The sequence below is a fragment of the Gekko japonicus genome, unplaced genomic scaffold, assembly GCF_001447785.1.
Source record: "Gekko japonicus isolate JY-2015 unplaced genomic scaffold, Gekko_japonicus_V1.1 scaffold160, whole genome shotgun sequence".
Lineage (NCBI taxonomy): Eukaryota > Metazoa > Chordata > Lepidosauria > Squamata > Gekkonidae > Gekko > Gekko japonicus.
The window spans coordinates 848,745-866,251 of NW_015165239.1; the positions used below are offsets into that span (position 1 = coordinate 848,745).

The 17,507-nt window shown below is 42.6% G+C and overlaps 1 protein-coding gene across 1 annotated transcript in view; it reads left to right on the forward strand.

Moving 5' to 3' along the window:
* The window catches only part of CACNA2D3 (calcium channel, voltage-dependent, alpha 2/delta subunit 3), an 855,054-nt gene that overhangs the window by 670,398 nt on the left and 167,149 nt on the right, over positions 1 to 17,507 (forward strand). Inside the window, exons 19-20 of the mRNA XM_015410013.1 lie at positions 14,877 to 14,948; positions 15,224 to 15,285. Of these exons, the coding sequence (XP_015265499.1) occupies positions 14,877 to 14,948; positions 15,224 to 15,285 (134 nt within the window). The remainder of the gene's footprint in view (positions 1 to 14,876; positions 14,949 to 15,223; positions 15,286 to 17,507) is intronic.

Sequence of the window (17,507 nt, forward strand, 5' to 3'; positions counted from 1 at the left end):
TTTTAGTAATCTGTAGATATGTGCTTATGCACATAAGCACACGAAAAAACACGGCTTTTGGCGTTCACACTTTGTTGGTGCGGGATGAATGCGGGATAATTGCGCTTTCCAGGGTTTGCTACCACTTTCACCAGGTATCTTTTAAACTCGGGAGCGAAGTGTTACGGTTGAGTACGGGTGGGGAATGCCTGACAGATGTGCCTGTGTGAACAGCCCTTTTAATCCAGTTGTGGAACGTTTCTGAAACGTGCCTATATCGGGGCAAACTGCCAGTCTGAACTCGGCCTTATACGCTGCCATTTGTTGCTTGTTGGTTACCATGGAAGCACCCATACCACCAGTCCCTGCTTAGTGGTTTGAAACCCAGTACTGTTTTGGTTTACTTGTTCTTGCTGCCCCTTAAGAGTGTGGGGAAGGGGCTAAAGAAAGGGGGGGGAAGAATCCACTGCTGTAAGGCAGAACCAACAGTAGTCATGGTAAATTTGGTGCAGGAAGGATCTAGAGGCCACAACTTGGGTGCCAAGTACTACAGAAAGGAGTATACTCTAGCAGAAGTGCTGTAGTAGATGGAGAGTTAGATTGGTATGAGGAAAACTTAAGTTCAAACTACGCAGCTATGTAGCTCTCTATCTCCCAGGAGGGGTAGTGAGAATTGGATGTAGTCCCATGCATCCTGAGTTTCTCAAAGTTACCACCAGTGTGACAGCTAATCAGATAACTGTGTTAAATAATTGGGATAATTTGCAGCTGTGAGGACCAACAGCATGAGGGAAGTCTTAGCATGGCTCCATCAGTAGGGTTGCCAACCCATATCAGCCATAGGATGAATGAGGAACTGCTGTCAGGGCCACCATCTTTTCAGAGGCAGGTTAGGGCCAGCGTTCTAAAATGTCATATTGGGCAGAAAAATGTTGGTAGCCAGCTCTTGCTACAGCCTGTTAAGTAACATTCAAAGGTCAAATCAAACTAGAAAATATTCATAACATTTAGGGGTGTTTCCAGCTTCCATAAGCCCTGCTGTTTCAACTCAAAATTCCCAGTTTGTTTTCACATCTCCATTGTGTACATCTGTATTTCCTTGAGGCATTTTTTCCCCTATTGCATAAATATATTTTTTAAAATGATTCTTGTATACATTGTGGATAAATCGTGTAAAAATGCTGCAAAACGAACAAGCAGATAAGAAACGGCGTAGCAAAAATAGGTAAAATGAAAAGGCAAAATGAAATATAAGCAAAATGAAAACACAGAAAGGAATGAAAAAGGGCATATCCATGTACCACTAATTAAATTTTGCCTTGATGCGCTCTTGTGCTCTCTCTCTCTCTCTCTCTCTCTCTCTCTCTCTCTCTCTCTCTCTCTGGAGAAGCTTGCCTTTTACTTACTTTATGGTTACTGACGGGGCTATTTTTGGGCAGGAACGCACAGGAACGGAGTTCCATCTGGCTCCCGAGTTGGCCACGCCCAACAGGAACTCATTAGCATAATAGGCCACACCCAACAGCAGAAACTCATTAGGATTGGCTACTTTAGAGGTGTGTGGCCTAACATGCAAAGGAGTTCCTGCTACAAAAAAAGCCCTGGTTTGACAACAAACAAGGTAAACAGAATAAGAAGCAAAAGGTGGGTGTGGCTGGATGACCACACTTCTGGTAAAATGAGGGTGCAGCCTAATGTGCTGATGAGCTGCGCTGTCAGGGTGTGTGTGGCCTAATATGCTAATGAGTTCCTGCTGGGCTTTTTCTACAAAAAGAGCCCTGGCTGATGCCACAGCTGAAAAGAAGTGCTTTTTTTTGGGGGGGGGGGGTCTCAATCCGAACCACAGAGTTCAAAAGTGAAGGATTGTCTTAGCACTGTCCATCTAACACCTTACTTTAAGCATGAGCTAATCTCTGTTCAGTAGTGTCTGTCCAAGGCCTTGTTCATTCTTTAGTCATATAATCTGTATCTCTGCAGTTCCCTTCCATGCTATTTTTCATGTCATTTTTTCCCCCAGCAGTACTGTATCAAAAGTTTTCCTTATGTCCACAGCTTAACCTTTGCCTGTTTTTTCTGTTACTTCCTCCATAAGCCTGATTTGTTAGGCATGATTCGTTCAGGGCCAATCCATGCTGACTGTCCTTAATTAAATCGTAACTTTCCAGGTGTGCACCTTTCAGATACTGTTATTTAGCTTTTCCCATAATGTCCACACTGACTAAAGTCATGCTTGCATGTCTGAATTTTCATAGATCTTCCCTAGCACCCTTCTCAAATATCAGCAGTACATTAGCATCTCTCTACCCTTCCAAACTCCACTCATTTTGGAGAGGTTTTGAATATATTGATGGAAGGTTCCAATATTTATTGTGTCACGTCTTTCTGAAATCTGGGATTCATCATGTATATCTGCCTCTGGAGTACTGTCAGTATTCTGATGTAGTCATTTCTCAATCTTTTTTTCTCCAAATGAGGTTTGTATTTAATTTTTCTTGCAAAATATGTATCTACAGCCCTCCACATTCAATTTATGAATAATGAAACAGTTTTGCAAAGTTGATCTTTCCTGTTGGTCAGTTCTTGTCTTTTCAGAGGCCAGACTACCTCTTTTCTAAGACACTCCTGTATCAGTCGGTGCAGTGTGACCAGGAAAACCCGGAACAGTTTGTTTCGGGTCTTTTTGCCACGACTCCCTCCCACTTCAAACTGCCAGTCTGAATGTCTGGAGGAAATCTACCATTGACTTCTATGAAACCAAATAAGAAAGCTGCAATCAGGAGCCTTGTTCAGGAGGACATTTTCTGACCCCTTCCCAGACCTTATTGTTCCTGCAAGAAAGAATATTCCTTTTCTATACAGATCCCACAATGGCAAAATGAGGGAGCACATTTGACCCATGTTCTGGACCTTATCTTGGGGATTCTGAGGTAGACGGAGTCCAAACCATTGTGGTGTGAGATTTGTCAAGGCAATTCAACTCCTTGACCAAAATAGAAATGGTCAAACACCTGTGGGTTGGCCAGTGGCAAATGGGGAATCTTTTTTTTTTTTTTGGACAGACTGTTCATCAGCTATTTATGGCTGTTTAACAAGATGTTTCACTGTATTGTTTCCTAACAGTGAGGTACAGTGCAATTCGCTTTTCATGCAGCCATGGCCACAATTTTCTTCATATTGCCATCAGTTCTGAAAATCAGTTATAGTTATTGCACTGTGAATGAGCATCCTAATGCTCTATTGCCACAAGTCCCAGCTTTCATCTGTTTTAAAGAGTTCATTTCTAGCTGCTTGCATGTTTCCCCTTATAACTTGGATATATATATACACACACACACACACACTTGGATATATATCCTCGAAAAGCCATTACTGTGTAGATGCAGCCATAGTTAATTCAGTACCAAATTATATAAATCTGTCATAATTAAAGGCTGTGCTCAAAAAAAAAAAGAATCCTGTCTTTTGGTGGTCAACTAAGTAGTTCATAATTAATGGCAGCTGATATGAGCAGCTCTTTACAGGGTGGAAATTCAAATCTGTTCAGCAGTCATTGCTTGAGTGGTTGGATCATACATGATCACCACATTTGAACACAAGAATTTTGACTGTTGAACACATTTGATGCAGAATCCCAGCATTCCTAATTCTTCGGGACTGAACACTGAAACCCGAAACAATTTTCTTGAACAGGGTTTGAGGCAAGACTGTTTCAAATCCCATTCCAAGTGGATATCTCAGGAGCTGATTTTTTATTATGATTAAGGGGCTGTTTGTAGCCTCCATCTGCAGCGTTCTAAGGGTGTGAGCAATACTGGAGGGCTGCAAACCATCAACTTAGTTTCACCTGTTGAATCAGGGCTGGAGGATGTTGGTGGTTCTGTACCAGCTGTTGGTTGTGAACCCTGACAAGCCTGCAGTTTGTCTTCCTGCTCACTAGTTTCTGCTGACTCAGAGCTGACTACACAGGGCTCCGTTTCCCCTGAGGAGTCCTTGCTCTTACTGAGCCCTGGCTGACCCATGACAGAGACAATCACAACAATATTGCTGAGCTTTGCAAGCCTTAGTTTCTGTAAAACAACTCCATGGAGGAACATGGGTGGACTTGGAGGCCAAAACAACTCTAGAAAATATCCAGTCCCCTTCCCCTGTCATATCCCTGATAGAGGAGGACTTGCTGTGAATGTGTGTGTGTGTACAATTCACACTATTAAAGTATTGGGTTGGGAAGAAAAAATACAGACATAAACCTGCACAGGTAAAACATGTTGTTTTTCAGCAAAGTAAAACTTTTTTAAAAGTATATTTTAAATATATAGTAACATAAGGAATTTAAAGTATACTCCATACCTCTATTTGTTGTTTTTCCTTTCTGCAAAGTGCATGGAAGGAGAATAAAAATATACTAAAATCAAAGTAATTGAAAATTTAAAGAAATTACCTCCCCTCTGTTTACTTGAAAGAATATTTTTCCCCAAGAGAACCAAAATATGTAGAAAATATTTTTAAAATTACATTTTTTAAAAAAATTAAAATCCCTAGAGGAAATGGATAAGGATTTTGTTAGATGTTGCAATAGACTGCTCATTTGAAAGCAGAGATGTAATGGCTATGTAAATCTGGGAAGATTCTAAAAACAAAAACAAAGGTAAGGACGGCTGTCTAGTGCTAAAACTGCGAGCAAGCATGAATTGTCAGCCTCTTTTTCTGTTGGTTAATTTAAAAGGTTATATTTTTCTGCATACCAAGGGAGTTCCCTTCCCCAAGTATGTTAAAAACCCTGGTTTCACTGCTATTGTGAATACAATGGCAGCTTTTTAAGAGTGACAATAATGATTAATGATATTTAAAATCCTTTAATAGTGAAAAGTTCACCTTTTCTAATGAGGCCTTTGGTATAACTGTTTACCCCCACTGAAATAAAAAGTCCATATTCTTCTCCTGTTTAATCTTTGCCCTCACCTTCTTTCCTTCTGTTCCCTTTGTTGTTTCCGTGATGTCAATTTTTGGATTTTAAGCTCACTGGGGCAGGGATATGCCTTTTTATACCTGTAAGGCACTATAAACACTGATGTTACTATATGAGTAGATATTTCCATCTTTTTTATGCATCATACTTGCTAAGTGTGCTGAGACTAAAAGAAAGAAGTGTACACTCATATCAATTTGAACCATACAGAGGCAGCAAAGCAAAAGTCTACAGACTAGATGAAAAATTGTGCTACAAAGCCAAGAACTATATTCACAGGGTAAAAAAAAAAATCCAATTCCCACATGCATACTTGATCTTAAAAGCTATGAGGGTTTTGGAGGCCCTTTTTGTAAATCTGCAACTTCCCTGAGGGCTGTGTGGGGAGTGGGTCTTGGAATACTGCAGGTCCTGAAATGGAGAAAAATGAGAAACATGTTAAAGATAAATGGAACAGTTCTTTAAATGTTAAAAAGTAGATTGGTAATTAAGACCAGCTCTCCAAGTCCAAAACCACAAAAAGTTAAAAAGGGAAAATATTTCCAGAATTGCCCATTACGCATTGTTTTGTTTGTTTTTTTTTTAAAAAAAGCCTATAGTAAAATATATGTTTTATTTTATACATGCCTCTAGCGAAAAATTATTCTTTTACACTCGCTGACTGAAGAGTAAGATTGTTAACTCAAATCTAGATGGCCAAGAATTAAATTTAAAGAGCTGCAAACATTGCAGTTTTCAGCAGGTCAGCCATGCTCAAATTCTTCACAAAAATAAAAACAGATATTTTTACTTACAAGCTTTGGCAGCTCCTCCCCTTCCATGCACACCTTCTTCAAGGAATCTAGCACAGGGCTTCAGGGGACAATGTCTGCAAATTGTCATGGAAAAAAAAATGTGTCCTCATTGTCAGTTTTCAGATGCTGGAATGCAAACCATTCCTAAGGAGATTCTGCCCTGTCCTCAGCTTCAATATCCTAATTTTCTTCCTCTTTTTCAAATATAGTATTATTTATTAAATAAAGCAGCAAAAAATATAGACCCCCCCATGGGGGGGGAGACTCTAAAAAAAGTTAATTCAAAAGCCATTGTAAAAACACCCTTCACCTTGTACCTAACTCTGCGCAGGCAAAGCGTCAGATGAGCTACTTTACCCACTCCTGGTAAAATCCAGGTATTTCTCCAATCCATCTGAAATGTGGCAGGATGTAAATTTACCAAATGCCAGATTTAACCATTTGAAGAATGGCAGCTATTTTTTCCCCTTTACCTTGAAGCTGTTCTTTGTTTGGAACATCTCTAGGGGCAGGGGAGGTGCATCCGTAACACATCTTCTCTGTCTTCTCCAGTTACAGTTAAGGGGGGGTGGGGAGATTCAGAACTATCCCTGAGGATGTGCTTTTACTTCTTCTAAGAAAATTTACTGAATGAAGCTCTTAGATGCCCAAGTCCCAGCGGTGACTATGTACTTCTAAGTTTAGAGCATACATGTTAAAATAAGATAAAAATAGCTATTGTCTATGCAGTCAAATTATTGGTTGGGGTAGCCACAGTGGCTGTAGCTGTAAAGCTGGTTGTTGGGGGAGAGGGTTTTGGCAGAAAGTGATGGTAATTCTGATGATAATTTACACACACGCAGCTTGGCCAATTTGGTGTAGTGGTTAAGTGTGCGGACTCTAATCTGGGAGAACCGGGTTTGATTCCCCACTCCTCCACTTGCACCTGGCTGGATGACCTTGGGCAAGCCATAGCTCTGATAAGAGCTGTCCTTGAAAAAGAGCACTTTCTGTCAGAGCTCTCTCAGCCCCACCTACCTCACTGGGTGTCTGTTGTGGGGAGAGGAAGGGAAAGGAGTTTGTAAGCCGTTCTGAGACTCCCCTGGGTAGTGAAGGGCGGGGTAAAAATCCAATCTCTTCTTCTTTATCTTCAAGTTTCTTGTCCTTTCACACACATCCTAATCTTACTTAAAAGGAGCTCAGAGCAGCATACATGTTTCTTTCCTCCTCCATTTTATTCTCTCTGCACCCTCTTACCCTCTCTGTTGTGGGGTAAGGTGAGAGAGTGACTGGTCCCAAATTATCCATTAAGTTTTTGTAACTGAGTAGGGATTTGAACTCAGGACTCTGCAATCCTAGTCTGTCTTTCCTTTCATTTATTAGCTTCATTGACCAGAGGTTTTAAGCCAAGTGTACAAAGTCCTAGTCTGTCAATGACACCCCCTGTTTTCATAGATGTGTCAAGCTATGGTGCAAGTGCTGTGAAACTTTGCAATCATCACCCCTCATTGGTTCTCCCCTCCCTCCCTCCCTTCCTTCTTTCTCATACCCAGGTTTCTACTGGGGTAGGTAGTTGGGTAGGGAGGGGGGGGGGAGAGAGAGAGAGAGAGAGAGAGAGAGAGAGAGATGGATGGATGGATGGTGTGTGTGTGTGTGTGTGTGTGTGTATCTATCTCTCCTTATAATAATTGTGTTTTGGGGTGGCCACCATCCTATAGGGTGGCAAGAAAAAATGTGCTCCCTCAGCCATTTGCCCATCAGCTGCCGCTCGGGGCAACTGGCGTGCCATTGGCTGGGGGGGGAGGCACAAGCCTAACCACCTTGGCCCGTGCAGCCGTGGAATGGGTGTCAAATGGCCAGTGGAGAGACAGATGAGGCTGTGGCAGGGAACAGGTGTTGAGGCAGCTGCATCGTGCTTCCCTCGCCCGGCGCAGCCTTCAGGGGGGGTTCCCTCAGCTGGCCCCGGCTGCGCTCAAGGAGGGGGGAAGCAGCTGTGCCACGCTTCCCTCGCCCAGTGCGGGAAAAGACTTCCAAGGTGGCCAAGTGGGAGCGGCTGCCCAGAGACCCCTGCCCCCTCCTCGCCCACACGCCGAGGCAAATGAGCCAAGAAGGGGCTGGGCAGCCCTTTGCAGCCGGACAGGAGAGGCCAGCCAGAGCCCCCCCAGCCACCGAGGCTATCGAGCCAGCAGGGGCCCGGGGAGCCCTTTCAGGCTCTTCCCCTGGATTCTCCTGCCCTTCTGCCCAGGCAGCCGCCCAGGAGAAGCCGCTCAGAGGTCCCCCCACCTGTGCCGACAGAGGAGGGACAAGGCCGGCTGACTTGCCCTGCCACCTCCAGCGCGTGGCGGGGGGAGGCGCAAGCCTGGCTGCCAGGGAGCCACCGCGCTCTCCTTTGCCAGTGCATCGGGGGAGCCCTCCGGCGGCCTCTCTCTAGGGTCCATTGTCTCTCTTCCCGCAACGGGCCTTGTGCCTAGTAATATATAAAAGCCAAGCCATGCTGGTGACAACTCACCAACTCTCCCATTGGCCACTGGGGAAACTGCCTTGGCACCCTATTGGCCTGTCCCACCAACTCCTCCATTCTTACACCCCCACTTTTGACGCATTGCACCTTGGGAGTTGTAGTTCTCAGCTGGCCTTACTGCAACCATAGCAAAAGGAATTTGAACTACAACACCCAAGTTGGGAGTCCCAAGAGGCTGTGAGGCATTAGCAGGGAGTCAGTTGAAGTATTAATCAGTTAAACTGTTAAATGGGGTTTGGGGGAAAAGTGAAGGCCTGGACATCTTCCTGAATCACAATTGATCTCCACACTGCAGAGATCAGTTCCCATGGAGAAAATGGTTGCTTTGGAGGGTGAGCTCTATGGCAGTATACCTCACTGAAGTGCTTCAACAATCCTGGCACTCCCTTAAGTATTGCCAACCCCCAGGCAGCACCCAGAGAACCCCAGCTATTACAACTGATCTCCAGATTACCAAGATCAGTTCTGGATAAAATGGCTGCTTTGAGCAGTGGACTCTGGCATATCCTGCTGAGGTCCTTCTGCACCCCAAACCCTGCCCTCCCCAGGCTCTACCCCTCATATCTACAGGTATTCTCCAACCCAGAGTTGGCAAACCCTGTAACTGGCTACGAAACCACTTTCTAGACCTTTGGAACCCAGAAAACATGACATAGGAGGATGTGCTTTTCCACCTTAGCTGCCACTGCATAGCCCCAAATCAACATAAGTCAGGGGTGGAGGGAACCATACCTGCACTACCCATTTGGGGAAGTAAAATTACTTGAGGCAGCCCTGCCTTATAGATAAACAGAAGGAAATAAACATGGCTTGCCTCCCTCTATTTTCCCCTTCCCTCTGCCACCGCACCAGCCACAGCCAGGACACTCAACTGGAGCCTCTTTCGAGAGCTCATTGTACTTCTTCACACAACAGGCCTTATTCCAAGTATATAATAAATATATAGTGTGTATATATAATATATATAATAAAAAACATTAAAGCCACACATTAAAAACATAACTAACTTATGAAAGTTAAACACCATCACTGGAATGGGACCTGAAAATTAATCAGTAGCCAGTGAAGGTACCTCAGAATAGGAGTAATAGTCTAGCTGACTAGCCACAGATAACAGATGAACGGTCACATTTTACAGTGGCTTCAGCTTCTGGATTTTTAAGGGCAGCCCAATGTAAAGCATTACAGTAATCATGAGAGGGGGAGCAGGAAGGGTTGCATCAGAGCTTAGTTCTTGTGGCCCTTTTTTACATGCCCAGGGAAATGCTGATCACCACTTTGGAGTCAGGAAGTAATTTTTCTTCAGGCCAATTTGGCCAGGGATCTAGGGTTGCCAGGTCTGGGTTGGAAAGTACCTGGAGACTTTGGGGGTGGATCCAGGAGAGGGCAGGGTTTGGGGAGCGGAGGGACCTCAGCATAGTACAATGCCATAAAGTCCACCCTTCAAAGCAGCCATTTTCTCCAGGGGAGCTGATCTCCGTTAGCTGGAGATCAGTTGTAAAAGCGGGAGATCTCCAGGCCCCACCTAGGGGTTGGCAACCCTAAAGGGATTCTAGAGGGGTTTTTTGTCATCTTTTGGGCATGGAAGAGTGATCACTGGGCATGGGGGGGGAGGGATTTGTGAATTTTCTGCATTGTGGAGGGGGCTGATGACCCTGGAAGTCCCTTCCAACTCTATGATTCTATGATTCTAATCTAGTCTCTCCTCTCCCATGCATGCATGAACAGAAGGAAACACCAGTCTGGCTGGCTATTGGCATAGCATTTCTACTCCTTCTGTACCTAACATATGATATACAGTGCCACTCTAAGCCTAGCTGGACCTTTCTAAATCCCATTAAGTCAATACACTTATTTCTTGATTAAATTACTCCATTTGTACCCCACCTTTCTCTGTAATGGGAACCCAAATTGGCTTAAATTGTTCTCCTCTCCTCAATTTTATCTTCACAACAACTCTGTGAAGTAGGTTAGGATGGGAGTATGTGACTGGCCCAAGATCACTCAGCAAGCTTCGTGACAGATTGGGGATTCAGACCTGGGTCTTCAAAATCCTAGTCCAACTCTCTAACCACTATGCCACACTAGATCTCTATACATACAGTGGCCTACAAGAGACTCTGCTTAGGATGGCACTGTAATAGCTCTTCCTCCTTCCCTCCTCCAGAATCCCTGCTAAGAAAAGACTCCCTCCCCCTTAGCTGATAAAGTAGGGCTAATTCTGCTCTTTTCATTAAGAGAAAAAAAATAATGTTTAAAAAATCCCATTCAAGATAAAACTTTCAACACGTTAGGATTGGGGTGCAATTTATAATACAGCTGTCTCCTAGGCAAAGCCAAATAATGTGGAACAGAAGTGTTTTCTCTAACTGTATTATAGTACCTTTCAAAGCAGTGAAGCAATGTTGCCATATATACAGTGGAAAACTTTCTGAATATATTTTGCTCCCCCCAGAGGCCACTGTCAGCATTCAGCTACTCACATGGTAATCCCACATGTGCAGGAAATATCTGTTCACTTAACTGTCGGGGCAACGTGTGTGTTCAGAGGACACATGGACGATATATTCATGGCAGCGTGATTGTGACCCACTTCAACCCTAACACATGACTGTTTGTTTTTTTACATTGGTTTTAAAGAAGCTTCCCTAGTTTGGGCAGTTATTCTCCCAAATGGCCAAAAAGGGGCCTACGGGAAAGGAGAAAAGCTCTTCCGCAAGGAAGGAATACTGAGATTCCGGATGGAATAAAATCAGAAAAGATTGCTGAAGAAGTAGCATGCAAGAATTAGCAGACTTAAGCAGTCTCACTAATACCAAGTGCATGGTGATAATGCCCACCAAAAGAAGTCAAACATTCCAAGCACCCAACTACATTGGCTAGCATGTTATACTTTAAAGGGGAGAGAAGAGGCTCGAGAATAAATCAACGCTAACTATATATATCCATGCAGGTTCCAGACAGTGAATAAGTCTTCAGAAAGCAAATAATCCAAGTGAAAAGCAGTGAAGAAGCAGGTGACTTGTACCAGGAACTGGACATGTCTTGCTTACCTCACTGAGCTAGCATTTAAATGGGAAATTCAACAGTCCAAATTGAACAGAGAACCTTTGAGTATGAAATGCTAATGCAGGCTTTGTTCTTTCTATGGCTGGGTGCTAATGTGGCATAATTCTTTTGTGGTGCAGTGCTCTGATCATTTACTGAAAGGCCTTGATTAAGCGATCTAATGGCTAGGTACTAGGTATGGTCCATGTCTGTCTGAGGCAGCTACTGTCTTCAGCAAGTGCAATGAGATTAGGTGTGATCAGGGCTAACCCAGGGCTGAGGAGCAAACATAGTTGTGGGGCTCTTCTTTTGCACAACTCCCCAAATATTGCCAGTAGATAACATCATGCACTGGCATACATGGAATATTGACATAATAATCATATTATAAAATTCAGTATGTGACATTTAACTATGAACACCAATTCACTAGACAGGCAAATAGCTTCCTATTTGACTCCATAAACCATAGCTTGGGTTAAAAGTGAAAGGTCTGATGGGCAGAATCTTTGGTCACTAGCCTTAGGTACTATTATCCATTATTGGGGGGGGGGATTGTGGGATCCTGGGATATTTTGCTCCCCCCACATCCTGGGTGTGGTCTTGCTCCTTCTGCTAGCTCTCAGTCTTCTGAGGTGCCAGAAATCTGTTGCTTTGCTTCTTGTGACTGGCACACAGATGGAGAGAAAGGAAAGCAAAAATGGAGGTTGGTTGCAACACAGAGAAGAAAATACTGGACTGAGATTATAGAACATTGCCACTAGGCAGAGGGAATTAAAACAAAATTAAGAGAGTGTATGGCTCTCCCTCAGATATTTCACTAGCATTTTAAGAATTTTTAAAAATTTTCATTTCTAGGGTGTTTCTTCATAACAGGAGTCTCCATGTTAATCTCAAACTATGCATTAGGTGAAATTTGGTGACCACTCAGATTTTAACTTTGCTCACTGTCTTGTTTCTTCAGAAGCAGATGACTCCATGACACAACTGGAATAACAACTTGAATTCATGTTTTATGTAAGTCCCAAAGAATAAAGGGAGTCCCCCCCCCCAAGAAATTCACTAAACGGATCAAAATCCTCTTTGATTTTGCTTGAGCAGGAAACTCCCTGTTTGTATCAAGTTCTGATTTAGTAGACCATTGTAGTGTAATACCAAAGGTGGGTTATTTTTTTCTGTGAGAGAGTTCCATGTTCGGTACTGGTTATAGCAGGCACCATGGAACAGAAGAAGGAAGATGTATCCTACTCATGCTTGTAGGACAAAATGTAGAATGGAATGTCTTAGGGAGTGTCTAGTTTACATATCAAAGCATGTTTTTAATGGATTAAACTGGCATAGCTTCCCCACAAGAATCTCTGAGGATTCTGGTTCTACGAGGGTATGAAAAAATGTATTTATTTATTTTGCTTGTAGTCTATAAAGCTGAAGTTTGAGCAATCCTATATATATATTTTTAAATAACTGAAATAGGATGAAGTATGCTGATGGAAACACAAGATAAGAGCCATGGTATTGTGCATTCCCTCTCATCCTGCAAATTAATTTCTCTGGTCTCCAATTACCCTGCTTTGATGTAGGGATAGATGAATATGCCCTTTTTCATTCCTTTTGTGTTTACATATGTTGTCATTGTGCATGTTTTCTGTCCTCACATTTATGTTGTTAGTATGATTATTCATTTGTATCTTTTATGCATTTTATGCAATGTATATGGGATTTATATGTACAATGTATGTCATTTATACATATATGTGTAATGCTGATTTACTGAGACACTAACTGTGTTGAAAATTGCAATATGTTTTATGGGAACATTGCACAAGGAAACTGAAAATGAAGGAAAAATAAAGACATTGTTTTAAGTGGCACAAGGAAGACGCACAAGCCACACTGGGATATTCAAAGCAGACCAGCAAGCTTGTGAAATTCAGTTGTGTTCCTAGTTTGTTGTAATGTATGGGTATTGGGTTAATGCACCTCAGGAATAGTCCTTTAGGGACTCTAAATTGGAATTTAGGAGTACTTTATGCAGGAATTGTAGTGATCACATGTACTACCAAGCAGTGGCGAAAAGGAGAGAATAGAATTCACATGAGGAAGAAGTAGAGGAACATGAATATCAGCCTGTTTCCAGGCACTAATTGTTCTGCATTATATCTGCACTCTGCAGTGCTTTTGTTTGTTTGTTTGTTTGTTTTTATGTGAGCCTGCATTTTCTCTGCTCCTGTCCTCTTGGCTGCTGTTCTCCCCATGCCACCCAAAAAATTGACAACTGAATATCATTATAACTTTATAATAGTCTACAAGCGTTTGTATGGGTTATCCAAATTCCCAGCTGCCCCTGCCCCCTTTTTTAAAAAGTAAGCCTCTAGACCTTTTGTTGTGGAAATACAAAGGGAAAGGCATAATATACAGATTTTATAACATTATAATGATATTCAGTTGCCGATTAAAAAAAAAAAACCTGAAAAAGACCTGGTGGCACAGCAGAGTAGGGAAGAATGGCCACTGCCAGAGGATGTAGGTAGGGAAACTACAGGATAGGAAATATCTGTTTGTGAGCTCTTTTTTTTTAAGGATAATTGTAAGCGCAGAGTGGCTGCTTTGGAAATTGGGGAAGGGGTATTCGGTGAGAAGGGAGCTGCGGTGGCTCAGAGGTTAAGACACTGAGCTGCAAACAGGAAGGTTGGTAACTCGGCAATTTGAGACACGAGTGCCGCATGACGGAGTGAGCTCCCGTCTCTGGCCCCAGCTCCTGCCACCTAGCAGTTCGAAGCAAGAAATTGCAAGTAGATAAAGAGGTACCGCTTCGGTGGGAAGGTTACAGCATTCCATGCTCGTCTGCATTTAGTCATGCTGGCCACAGGACCATAGAAAAAATCTTTGGACAGCGCTGGCTCTTTGGCTTGGAAACGGAGATGAGCACCGTTCCCAAAAGTCGGATTCGACTGGCTTTCAAGCAAGGGAAACCTTTACCTTTACCCTTTTACCTATTCAGTGAGAGCATTTACACATCTACTCCCATGGCTCCTCTATGACTTAAATAAGCCCTCCAAATTGCAACTCACTCCAGTTGCTTTCCCAGTTCTTCAAAGCAGCTGCTGGGACTGTTAAGATCCAAATCCTGGGCCTTTTGTGTCTCATCCAGTTTGAGCCTTAAAATGGCTGAGATATCAAAGAGGACAATGTTCCTTAATTTAATCCAAAATCCTAGAAACCAGAAGTCTAGATGACAGGACACATCCCTTGATATGATCTCTATGCTTAGATGTAATTGCCAAGAGAATTTCACCTGTAACCCATTCTGTAAAATCATAACCCATGTAGGTACAAATATGTATTTTTCATTTGTCAATAGATTTTGTTCTATAAAAACATTAAAATGGTATGATATGAAGTAAAATGAATTAGGATATCAAAGATGGGTTGATGTATTTGTTCCTTTTGTTAGGTATGTGAAAAATATTGTTTTGCCGAAATACTTTGGGGGAAATGGGATTAAAATAATGAAAGATTTTGCTTTATGAGAGAATCTATTTTCTTACATTCTTGTTTGATTATACATGTGTATATATTTTTACTTAAGCTTCGCAATGCAATGGTGAATAGGAAAACAGCAAAATTCTCCATGGAAGTGAAGAAAACAGTGGACAAGGGGGTATTGTATAGAAATTTTCTTCCAGCTCAATGTAAACTCAACTGTTGTGTAGAAAGCAAGTTTAAATTATCTGTTTGGAGTAGAAAATTATCGCTGATAAATTATTTCTCATGTGCTTGTTAATCGTGAGTCATATATAAACATCTGCATGTTTGCATGTATACTGACTGTACATTGCTATCAATCTTGCGATAGATTATAACTTTGCTTTTGTATTTAACTCTGCAAACTTCTCATAACAAACCTTCAGTTTCCCCCCCCCCCTTTCAATCTAGAAGCGGGTTTTGGTGATGACAAATGACTACTATTACACAGACATCAAGGGGACTCCTTTCAGGTAGGGCTGGCTATAATAAATGGAACATTTCATCGGGCAGTTACATTTGTGCGAGCTCTGTGAGCTCATTAAAAACTCATCAGAAGGGGCTGACAATAAAGTATCCCTGAATAATGCTGAACAGGAGAAGGGCATTCTAACACACCTTTTCAAGTTTAAAGCAGAGATGGGAAATTTTTGGCAGGCAAACTCTCTGGCCATCACCCAAGCCTGTCATTCAGAAGGTGGCCCTATCTCTCCAGTGCTGTGTAAAGCATAGGGTTGCCAGACCCCCATGGGGCAGGGAAAACCTGCTTTTGCAGGTTGCTTCCCCACCCACAGCCAGCTGGCCGGCAGGGGAAAATCCTGCCTCCAACTGGCTCAAAAGGCAGTGTGATGACATCACCCAGAAGTGACATCATCATGTCACCGACATCGTGTGGTGACATGCTAGTTTTGGGGCAAAACTCTATGGTAAAATTGGCTACAAACTATGGTTTTGCCCAAACACTAGAGCACTGCCCTCCCTGACTTCAGCAACATCATGATGTCACAACACACACTTTGTGCATGCAGCAGAAGATTCCAGAAAGGATCAAAGATCCCCCTGCTGGCACAGTATGTATGTGTTCTTGTCTCTGTTCTGAACTTTCTCCACCATTTAAGAGAATAAGTGGCCCTGCTTGCACAGAGTCTGTGGTGTTCTATCATAGACCTTATGTTCTCCACAGAGTTCCTGTATGATGGTGAATCTTTATCAAGACTTCTATTGAAACTTTGGAACAATGATTTGCATGGAGGAAGAGGCCTGATAAATCAGTTTTAAGTTCTGGGTTAGATCTATTGATTTACTTCTGGTAAATGAGGGACCTCTGATGAAGGAAGCCTTCCCTGGATGAAGCGATGCTCATTCTGCCTGAAGGATATGTAGGATTTCATCTATTATCATACGTGTAACCAGGGCTCTAGTCGGGGGGGAGCTCTCAGGTACGGAGCTCTGGAAGAGAACCTCTAGGGGGCGGGGCGGTCACGTGGTGAAGCCCCGCCCCCTTCTTTACCCCGCCCTCTGCTTCGATCCTCATTCCGTTTGGGAATGAGGATGAAGCAGGAGGGTAAGTAGCCGGGCCTTCTGACACACTTCCGGTGATGTCAGGGGGTGTGGCCTTCTGTCACTTCCGGTGATGTCAGGGGGCGTGGCATATGCAAATAAGTTATGCTAATGAGTTATGCTAATGAGCTCCGGCAGCTCTTTTTCTACAACAAGACCCCTGAGTGTAACTATTTACAAGCTGAGCACGCGCACACACTAATACAACAGCAATAGTCAGCATTTTCCCCCTGCTGGATTTTTTACTGTATTCTTCATGCGATATAAATGAATGCAAGGAATCATTAATCTAGCAGCTCATTTGCTGTTCATGAAGAGAACATAAATATACTCTGTACTCAATGAAGGGGTTTGACTTAGTGAGCAACTAGTCCTGGCTATGACAAGTTTCAAATGAGGTAGAGTGGTAATTAACCCACATGAATACAAATTACAGACTCCAGGATAAATGAAAGCTATTTATTAGGATTATTAAGATGGTTTACAAAGATTCAAGCTAATGTAACTTGTGAGTTTTTCAAAAGCCATTATGAGAAGGACCTTGGACATATTCATGCTTTCATAATGGCTTTGAAGATGGTGGATAAATGTAAAGTTCCATTATCCTAATATCCTAACTTTATGCCTTGGCTTAATAGGGTCTCTAGTCTCCTGAATAGAATGGAGACAATGAGCAACAGCTGTTAACCAAGTCATATCTGAAATAAAGGATTAATTAGCTTTTTAACTTTTGAGATGAATTTGCAGTTTTTGGAAGTCTCTGGAATGAGTTCTCTTAGTCATAAAAGCATTGGTTCTTATCAACTCACTGGAGCCAGTCTGATATATCAGACAACATCTAATTATTCTAGTCAATCAGTTGCCACATGTGGAGGCAACAGCCCCATAATAAAAAAGGAAAGAAAAGTAACTGTCAGAAGACCCCTATTGTCACATTCTTACATTTCCTCAGTGGCTCAGTTGACTCCCACACTGTCGATAAGGGCTCCTTTTCCCTACAGATGACTTTCATTTATAAAGACCTGCCTCCCTCTGTATCTGTATGCATATTCAAATCTTGGCTAAAGATGGGAGTCCCTAGAAGAACAGCACTGACCTTAGTGGGGCTGCCTTTTACTTTGCTAGAGAATGAATG